This window comes from Vulpes lagopus, chromosome 11 (assembly GCF_018345385.1).
Source record: "Vulpes lagopus strain Blue_001 chromosome 11, ASM1834538v1, whole genome shotgun sequence".
In the NCBI taxonomy this organism is placed as follows: Eukaryota; Metazoa; Chordata; class Mammalia; order Carnivora; family Canidae; genus Vulpes; species Vulpes lagopus.
Genome location: NC_054834.1, coordinates 76,942,418 through 76,953,387, shown reverse-complemented (window position 1 = coordinate 76,953,387; position 10,970 = coordinate 76,942,418). Strand labels below are relative to the sequence as shown.

Here is a 10,970-nt window from a genome sequence, read left to right as displayed (position 1 = left end):
ATCTGTACCTGAGACCAATCTTCCCTGTGTATAGAATAAAATAATTCTAGTCTGATTTTTAGGCTTGGGGGGATCCACTATATCTCCTGAGAATCAGAACTGTAATCACTTTTTTTCCCTTTTCAAGTTGTCAAACTATAACAGTGGATTTGTAGAAGCTTTGTGTACCAAGTTTTACAGCCTATAGCTGAGAATATATCAATACTTCATAATACTGAGTGGTTTTGTATGGATTACATTGGATAGCTCTACCAAAAATACAGAGGGAAAGAAACTTCCCTAGATTTTGTTTTACCTTTACAATGGAAAAAGTAGACTGAAAAATATTTGTCCTGAAAAATTTTTGTTATCTGCAGTTTGTAGCATGATACAGCTTTTCTGTTCATTCTTGGCACTTTTATGCATGTTTTATAGGATAACTGTTGATCGTTGTTTTGTTGTGTGTTTGTGTGTGTGTGTGTGTACATCCTATGTGTATATATATGTAACTTGGAAAATGAAAAGCATGCTGCTTGGCCTGACTAGCTAATGTGTGATTGTACCTGGTAAACAAACTTTTTTCTTTCAAATTCTGACTATAGAGGGATTGAGCTCTCTTTGCTCTGATGAGCCACCTTCAGAAACTATGACTTCCTCCCTTTTTTCGTCTTCTGAAATGCTTAACACTGACCTTACAGTACTGCATGGAGAAAAAAGCAAAGTGTTAGGCAGCCAGCCTATTTTAGCCAATGAAGGAAAAGAATATTTGGCTCTCCTAAATGTGAAAAAGATGGAAAAGCCTCAAGGAACCAGTAAAGACATAGCATACTCCCAAGTTTCTATTGCAGAAGTTCAGTGTAACCACCCTTCTGTTCCAGCCAGTATCCCAGATCATCCTGCTTTTTTCTCAAAGGAAGTTGGTCTAATGAAACAGCAAATAAATAAAGATCAAGAGTCCAGGAACCCAAATGAGGTACCAAGTACAGATGATAAAATTGGCTTGGATGCTGATGACAAGTTTACTTTGCTAACAGCCCAGAAACCACTAACCCAGCAGCCCAAGGCGGAAGGCATTTGTACATATTCCTTATCCCCATCTGAAGGTTCAGGAGGTGGTATTGTTGAAAAGGATTCCCCTGAGTCACCATTTGAAGTAATTATTGACAAAGAAGCATTTGACAAAGAATTTAAAGATGCATATAAGGAGAGCACAAATGATTTTGGTAGCTGGGCAATGCATATTGATAGAGAATCACCTGCAGACCTTTTAGAGTCTAATGACAAAGTATTTCCACTGAGAAGTAAAGAGGCAGGGCGTTACCCAGCCTGTGTGTTACTCACTAGACAGTTTTCACACACAACTGCAGCATTGGAAGAAGTGTCTAGGTGTGTGAATGATATGCATAACTTTACTAATGAAATATTGACTTGGGATTTGGTTCCCCAAGTGAAAGAAGAGAGCAATAAGTCTAACTACATCACAAAAACTGCAGGACTTGATATGAGTGAATATAATTCAGAAATCCCAGTTGTAAATCTTAAAACGAACACTCACCAGAAAATTCCTGTATGTTCTATTAATGGGAGCACTCCTGTCATTAAATCAGCAGGTGGTTGGGCACAGGCGTCTCTCCCACAAGAAAATGCTATCATTGAAATACCTATGCCAGACTATCTCGATTCCACAAAGGAAATCAGTATCAAAGGTGTGGGAGGCAATGTGCAGAAACAAGACAACACACTTGCAGAGTTACCTGGATCTCCATGTGAGAAAGGTGTCTCTTTGGGTTCTGGAGTGGCCGCTGTGAAAGTGGTCTTACCTGATGGCAGCCTGAAAGGTGAGATGAACTGGCAGAGCTCTGTATTAGGAGAAGCCACAGAGGCTGATAGTTCTGGTGAGTCTGATGACACAGTAATAGAGGACATCACAGCCAATATTTCATTTGAAAGGAACAAAATTCAAGCTGAAAAATCTGTTTCCATTCCAAGTGCTATTGTAAAAAGAGATGAAAGAGAAATTGAAGAGATTTTCATTTGCAATAGGGAAAATCAAACATCTGAAGACTATGAAGGGCCAGTCAAAAAAGGCTCTGAGGCAGCACAAGTTCAGCCTGATATTCTTGAAAGGAGTCCAACTGGTGAGGCCACATATTCACAAGTACCTGACATGAATGTCCTGTCAGAAGATGTGGAACAGTCAGGTAGTATGAGTGAAGTTGCTTCTGAAAAGCCTGTTGCAGCTGAAAACCCCAAACTTCCTTCAGCTCTGTCTTCAAGTGTTCTTAAGGAGACAGAATTCTCACCAAATGCGACAACCTCTGCCTGTTTGGAGTCATTACATGAAAAAAGTGTTAAAGATGCAGATGATTCTTCCCCAGAGGACCTGATAACAGCCTTTACAGAAACCAGGGAGAAAGGAATTATAGAAAAAGGTGCAGGAAATGCTTTTCAGGCAACATCAGAGACTACAGACTTTAAAACAACTCTTGCTGTGGAAGTCTTGCATGAAAATGAGTCAGGTGGTTCTGAAATTAAAGACATAAATAGCAAACACACTGAACAAAGCAAAGAAACCAATGGAATTGCTGTTCTGGATGTTTTCCCTGCCCAGGGTACTCCAACAGCATCTCTTGACTTAGAACAGGAACAGCTCACAATCAAAGCTCTTAAGGAACTGAGTGAAAGAAAGGTTGAGAAGTCAGCTTCTGTACAGGATAATGTAGAATCTCCTCCTGAAGAAATACTCAAGCAGGCTTTCACATGTGAACCAGAATCATCTTGGCTTCAGAGATCATATGATGTCCTAGAACACACAGAAGTTAATATTGAATCTGATCTTGAGATTCCCAAGAAGCCCGCAATTAGAGAAACTACTACTAGGGTAGATATTATTTCGCAGCTTAGTAAGACTGAAGTGATAAACAAGCAAGTTCTAGCAAGACTTCTCACAGACTTCTCAGGTAATCATTTACATTAGCAATACTGCATGTGATTAATTCTGCTTGATTGATTACTTATTAGAGTCATTTTTCTAAGTCTTTGACTTTATATCACCAAAATTATGGCTAGAACAAAAACACTGCATAATGGGGAAGGGTAGAATTTTTTTTCATGGTTGCCTGATTTGGTTTTCTTATACAAATATTTCCCAAAGTGGTAGACTACTTGTTAAAATCAATATTCTCCTTAAAACATTTTTTTGCTCCAGCTTTTTTTTCCAAGGTTCTCCTTTCTTTACAGGTTGGTCTTAGAGCAATTGCTATGTTGCTACATTAAGAATATCATTAGGCATTTATTCATTTACAAAGCTTATTTTTGGGGCACCTGCATGGCTCAGTTGGTTAAGCAGCTGCCTTTGGCTCAGGTCATGATCCCAGGTTTCTGGATTAAGCCCCACAGGGTTCTGGATTGAGCAGGGAGCCTGCTTCTCCCTTTCTCTCACAAATAAATAAATAAAATCTTAAAAAAAAAAAACATAACAAAGCTTATTTTTGGATCTCCATAATAGGAGCATTGCTGGCAGTTAGGTTTTTTGCTGTGGGCCTTGTGAAATCTATTTAGCAATCAAAGATAAAGGAATTCCTGCTGGGAATGACAGCATATGAAACTTTTAATTAATGTGATCTTATACTAGAGAGATTTTATGCTCTGAAAGTAGGTAACCAGTATTGTAGTACTGTTTTGTGAGTATTGCTTCAGAGAACTCATTCATTCTTCTACTTTGGACCTTATTTAATACTCTTTGGACCAAAATTTATTATGTGATACTAATTGTCTTCTATTTATGCAAATGATTACTGTTCTTGCAATCAGCCTTCAATTAAATTACTTCAAATGCTGTCTGTTCTGAGATCTTGGAAGGTATAAGAAGAAAGGGTATTTAAAGCCTTCCAAAAGAAAACCCCGTTTACTATATGGTCACTCTTAGTTACTATGCAGAGATCTGTGGTTTTCCAAACTTATGTGACAGTAGATTCCTTTTTCAAATGTCATATACAGAGTTACAATATTTAAAATAAAAATAAGACTTTCTTGTTGGGATAAGCTTATGTGATTATATCACTTCCTTTTTTTTTTTTTTTTTTGGTAAGCATTTTATTATGTACAGAATGATGGGGAGGTCCAGCTCTTAGCAGCCACTTTCCTGTCCTGGTGGCAGCCAGAACACTGGTCAGCTCCTCTTGCTGGGGTGCCTCTCAAAAGGAGTGAAACCACACACCTCTCAGATCTTGTCCTGCAATAGTTTGATGTGCTTGGTTAGGTGCCCATGCCAGCAGCAGTGCCTTGGCTTGCTCATGTTCTTGGTCTCCTTGTGACCCTTGTTGAGGTCCTCCACCATGGGTTCTGCAGAACCAAGGCTGCTTGCTCTCCAGCTGTGGCAGAAAGGCACCATTTACTTTTTATTTCCTTACTGAAGACCACAGACAGACTACTTGGCCCTTCTAAATTTTAATCTTTAAAATAGAGATAATTGTGCCTACCTTATAATAATATTGTGGGGATTAAATGTGGACATGCAGGTAATGCAGTGCTTCGCATATAATATTCATTTAGCACAAAGTACAGGACCTGGCATGTAGTAGGTACTGTATAATTATTTGTAATTGTTAAGTGAATGAATTGTTCAGTATCAGTGAAAACATCGAGACTGTTTTATAAACTTTTTGAAGTGGCAGTTAAAGATAGCTGTTATACTCTAGTAATTGAATGTTGCTGAACTTGGATTAAGGAGTGCTAAATTTTCGTTGTTGCTTTTATAGCATCTAGAAGGCTTTGGATAATTAAGTATGTCACCTTTTCGGTCCTCAGTTTCCTTATATGTAAAGTGAGGATGTTGAAGGAGATGATCTTCAATATAATTTTAATAATATGATTCTCTGATATATTCTAGGTTTCTTTATGAGTTGTCATAATTCTTACAGGTTGTTCTTTTGAGTGGTAAGCATATGGGAATGAAGCTACAAGAATTTCAGTGTCTAATTTTGGCAAATTCCTGCTTTAGTGTGACCTTAGATAACTCACCTAACTAGTATGGCATGTTCCTTTGTTAATATGGTAATAATTATTTTGCCCTGCTTCATAGTGTTGTAGTAAACAAAGTACTGTGTAAATACTAATCATTAGTAATTCCTCACTGAGTTATTTAATATATTGTGAGAGGTGAAAAGGACTATGGAAGTTTAGGATACTTGTCACTGGCCACATTCTATGATTAGTAGACATTTTTAGATGCTATAAAGACCAATATAGGGGCACCTGGGTGGCTTAGTGGTTAAGCCTTTGCCTTTGGCTCAGGTCATGGTCCCAGAGTCCTGGGATTGAGTCCACATTGGGCTTCCCATGGGGGAGCCTGCTTCTCCTTCTGCCTGGGTGTCTCTGCCTCTGTGTGTCTTTCATGAATAATTAAATAAAATCTTAAAAAAAAAAAAAACAGTATAATTAGACCAAGAAGCTAAAAGGTCTTCTTTGCAGGCTTCAAAATAGAAAACTTTTTAAAATTGTCTTACTTTATGAATAAATCTTCTAAAATATGACTACTTCAGCAAAATACATCAGTCTCTAGTTCTAAGTAGTATATCCTAATAGTCTTCCCTTTAAAGTAAAGCCAGTTCTGTAATTATGTCCTGCCTGAAATTGTTGGGGAAAATAGGCAAAAGAAACAATGGAAAATATTAATGGTATTTTACATTTCTTTTGCTATTTTATGGTACATTGTGTACAAGTTACTAATGAAGTGTAAGTTTCATTTCCTTTATGAGGATATTATAGTTCAGTAATAATGGGTATGACCTATAGTATAACTAATCATTTAGGGAAAATTTAGATCCCTGCTGATATACCTAATTGGGTGAGGACAGGTTTTTGGATTTTTGTATCTAGATTGTTAAGAAGGCAAGGAAATAGGCATATATATATGTATTTAGAGAGAGTTCTAGAAGAGAGGTAGAATCTTAGGCCGGCTCCATGCCCAGCGCAGAGCCTGTTGCAGGGCTCAGTTTCATGACCCTGAGATGACAACAGAGCCAAAATCAAGAGTCAGATACTTAACTGAGCCACCCAGGCACCCCTACAAAGGTGTTTTTTGTAACAGTGTTTAAAATATTGGCATATGTCTCAGTATCTTATGACCTTTCTGTGCAGTTGAATATTCAGCCATTGGAGTTGTTACAGGTTTGTGGGTTTTTTTAAGAAACGGAAAAATACAGCAAAGTACAAAAAGACATACTCATATTTTTACATGTAGAATTAACTTCTACGAATTAGCATTAATGGCCATATTTGCTTCTAAAGAACCCTTTGATTACCACCTGACCCACTTACTCCCTTCTTCTCTTACCCAGAGGTAACCACCATTGTGGACCTTATAAATCTTTCCAGCTTGTTTTTTGTTGTTGTTGTTGTTATTGTTGTTTTGTTTTCCAGCTTGTTTTAAATGTATGCGTATGGAGTATTGTTTTGTGTTTTCAAATCTTTATGAATATTACCATCTTTGTTATGTAAATTGTTTCATTTGACATTAGGAGTTTTTAACTCTTTCCATTTGAATACATAAAATTTGAAATGAATAATGTATTCATTTTAACAGCTATACTACAATCCATTTTATCTTTGTTATTTCCCTTTTGATTAGGATGTGGGTTATTTTCCATTTTTACTCTTACAGTGCTGAAGTTAACATCTTTGTACTTGTCTGGTTTTACACATATACAGATATTTCTCTAGGGTCAGAGTGCCACTGCTTATCAGTTTAACTTTTTGGTTTGCGCATTATTTTTCTAGTTATTGTCAATTTGCCATCAAAGTTGGAGTCCTGTTGTCATGTGAAAATGTTTACAATTTTTTTAATTTACATAATCTCTACACCCAATGTGGGGCTTGAATTTAAGATCCCAGGATCAAGAGTCACACACTGTACTGACTCAGCCAGCTAGGCACCCCCCAAGTGTTCATAATTTATTAATAAATAATGTATTCTTGAACACCTGGCAGAGTTTTTGTTATATAGTGCATGATTACAGTAGAAAAACACAAGTTAGAAAAGAAAGTATTCAGAGTAATTATTAAAAGTAAATCTAAGGGGGCCTGGGTGGCTCAGTCGGTTGAGTGTCTGACTCTGGGTTTTGGCTCAGATCATGATCCTCAGAGTCATGAAATTGAACCCCACATTGAGCTCCATGCTAAGCACAGAGTCTGCTTAAGATCCTCTCTCTTTCTGCCCCTTCCCCTACTCATACACACATGTTCCCTCTCTTTAAAAAAAGAAAAGGCAATCCATATTTGGGCACCTCACTGGCTTAGAACATGTGACTTTTGATCATCAGGTCATGAGTTTGAGCCCCATGTTGATGTAGAATTACTTAAAACTTAAAAACATTTTATTTTAGATATATCTATATACCCACACACCGTGAAGCTGAAGTAAATCTTTAAAAAATAACATCACACTGGTTTTTCTTGCAGTATGATCAAGTAGGCTTTATTGGAACTGACCTTTCTGCATATAACTATATATTCTGGACAAAATTGTAAAAAACAAAAAAAGACCTGAAGGCACTGGAAAATGAACAAAAGCAGGCAGATATTCTGAAAATGAGCTGATGCTTTTAAGAAGAGACAGCATGGAATATGCATTTTAACTGCTTTTAGCCAGGTGACAGGCTGAAGTTGGCACCTGACAAGTTGGCTAAAAATTGTAAGGAAATACAAGAGGACAGAATTTGGGTCAGCCACAGCCATTCAACTACTGGAAAGGGTTGGAGGAATCCTGGAAAAGAGAGATCCAGAGAGTGAGAGACTAAAATTCTGTGTACATTCTATATATGTCTCTTTTTAATCTTTGAACTACACACGTGCATGGAAGACTACATGCAGCTCAGCTAAAGAGAAAAGAAGTGAACTAAGATTTGAGATGTTACCCAAGAGGCAAGAGTTTGCATTTGGGTCCAGCCAAATTTAACTGCATACTGAAACAAATGATAGTACCTCCAGAGGAATATAACAGAGTCCAGAGACTGTACAATATTCACAGTGTCTAAGATACAATATGAAACCATACATTTTAAAAAACAGGAAGATATGAACCAGACTGAAGAAAAAAGACAACCAACAGAAACTAACTTCATTTGTTAGAATTGGGAAGCGGGTTTTAAGGCAGCTATTATAATGAAATAAAGGAAAATGCACTCGCATTGAATGAAAAGAAAGGAAATCTCAATTGAGAAATAGAAACAAAAAAAGAGCCAAGTGGAAATTCTAGAACCATAAAGTACAGCAGTTGAAAATAAAATTCACTGAGCGGCCTTAACATCACTGTAAAGTACAGCAGCTAAAATTAAAATTCACCAAGTGGAGAAAAATGGAGATCACAAAGGGAAGAGTCGGTGAACTTGATGATTGATAGATGATGAGCAGAAAATTATCCAACCCAAAGAACAGAAAGAAAAGTGTATTACTGGACTTCAGGGACCTTTGGGGCATTATTATAAGATCTAACTAATATAATTGGAAGTTTCACAAGGAGAGTAGATGAGAGACAGAAGAATATATTTGAAGATAAAGTAGAAAAAATTTTCAGACTCTAAAAAACACATTTGCTAATTAAAGAAGCCTAATGATACATATTTAGGTTAAGGAAAAGGAAAAAACATACCTTGGTACAGGTGTCAGGGGTCCCTAAGATGACCTTCAGGTCCAGTGATTTGCTAGAAAGACTAGAATGAAAGACTAGAATGCTAGAAAGCATTCATAAAGTATTACACTAAGGGTTACTAGTTTCTTGCAGCAAAAGGACATATCAGAGTTGGCAAAGGAGAAAGGCATGTGGGATAAAGTCCAGGAGAAACCAGGTGCAAGCTTCCAGGTGTCTAGTGGAGTCACACAGGGATGCTCTTAATTTTCCCGTCATTGACGTGACAGCATGTGCAGTGTTGTCAACAAGAGAAGCTTACTCAGTGCTTGGTGTCCAGAATGCCACACAGTGCCCACGACTGACCTCAGCTACTCAGACCCCAGAGCAAAAGCAGATGTTTGCCATAAATCATATTGTTATTTTTTTTTAAGATTTTATTTATTTATTTATGGCAGACACAGAGAGAGAGAGAGGCAGAGACACAGGCAGAGAGAGAAGCAGGCTCCATGCAGGGAGCCCGATGTGGGACTTGATCCTGGATCTCCAGGATCACACCCCAGGCTGAAGGCAGCACTAAACCACTGGGCCACTGGGGATGCCCATAAATCATATTGTTTTGATCAGCTTACCTGGTCACCCTGGTACAGCATCGCTCAAGTCAAGCATGCAAAAATACCAGCCGGAATATTCCAGGAGCTCACAGTTCATCTCCTAGGAGCCAGCCAAGGGCCAGTCCTAAAGACAGACCTACCTTTGGCCAGTGTAAGGTTTGAGCATTTCAGGCCCATGAGTTAACCCTTTCCTACACAGTATTATAGTCAAATTACTAAAGCCAAAGATGAGGAGAAAATATTAAAAGTAGCTAAAGAACGATGACCTATAAAAGGGAATGGCAGTTGTAATTGTAATGTAGGGATCCCTGGGTGGCGCAGCGGTTTGGCGCCTGCCTTTGGCCCAGGGCGCGATCCTGGAGACCCGGGATCGAATCCCACGTCAGGCTCCCGGTGCATGGAGCCTGCTTCTCCCTCTGCCTGTGTCTCTGCCTCTCTCTCTCTCTCTCTCTCTCTCTCTCTCTCTCTCTGTGACTATCATAAATAAATGAAAATTAAAAAAAAAAAGTAATTGTAATGTAATTGTAAGCGCTAGCTTCTTACCAGATACCACAAATGCCAGAAGACTGAAATAACATAAAGTGCCAAATGGGGAAAAACCTCGACCCAGATTTCTCTATTCAACAAAAATACCCTGCAGGAATAAAGGCAAAATAAAGACATTATTAGATAAAAGAAAAATGAGAATTTGTCACCAAGAAATCTACACTATAAGAAACACTAAAGGAAGTTCTTCAGATTAAAGGGAGTTGACACCAGATAGAAACTCAGACCTTCAGGAAGGAATGAAGAGCTTTAGAAATACTAAATACCTGAAACAATATTAAAGATTTATTTTTTCAGGATTCCTGGCTGGCTCAGTCAGTAGAGCATGTGACTCTTGATCTTGTGGTTGTGAGTTCAAGCCCCACATTGGGTGTAGAGCTTATTTTTAAAAGGAGGGAGGGTACCTGGGTGGCTCAGTGGGTTAAATTCTTGGTTTCAGCTCATGTCTTGAACTCAGTGTCCTGAGATGGAGCCCTGCATCAGGCTCCACGATGAGTATGGAGCCCACTTAAGATCATCTTCATCTCCATCTCCCCCCAATCCCACTCACGTGCTCTCTCTCATGCATGCGTGCACTCTCTCTGTCTCCTTTCTCTTCTCTCTCTCTAAAGGCAGGGGGAGACTTAAGTCAACCATATTCAATACATTAGTGGACTACCCACTACAATCAGTAGAGTGGAAGACTACATAAAACTGCAGACCCAACCGTATGCTGACTATAAAAGGTGCACGTTAAAGACAAGTAAAAAGTAAATAGATGGAAAAATATATAAAATGAATTATATAAAAAATACATAAACGAATACCATGCAAAAGTTAAGTATAAGACAACAAAGGATGTTACCACCAATGAAAAGTGATGTGTTGTCATAAGAGGTCTCAAGATATCTTCATAGTCATAAATGTATATGTGCCTAATAACAGCTTCAAAATACATGAAGCAAAATTTTACAGAATTCAGGAAAGAAGTAGGCAATTCTAAAAGCATAGTTGGAGATTTTAATACCTCTTTCTCATCAATTGATAGACCAACACACAAGCACACAGATCTGAGCACCACAATCAGCCACTTTGCCCTAGATCATATTTATAGAGCACTATCCTACAATGGCAGGATACATACTCTTGCAGTTAGACAGGAAATATATTTACCAATGTAGACAATATACTAGACCATTAAAAAAACAGTAAATTTAAAAGATTGA

General features: G+C 38.0%; 1 protein-coding gene across 2 annotated transcripts in view; it reads left to right on the top strand.

Moving 5' to 3' along the window:
- RTN3 (reticulon 3) overlaps positions 1–10,970 on the top strand; it is a 62,970-nt gene that overhangs the window by 22,396 nt on the left and 29,604 nt on the right. Inside the window, exon 3 of one of the 2 annotated variants that reach the window (XM_041773459.1) lies at positions 582–2,939. The exons of the other annotated variant lie outside the window; for it this stretch is intronic. Coding sequence (XP_041629393.1) covers positions 582–2,939 — 2,358 coding nt within the window. The remainder of the gene's footprint in view (positions 1–581; positions 2,940–10,970) is intronic. 2 annotated transcript variants of the gene reach the window in all.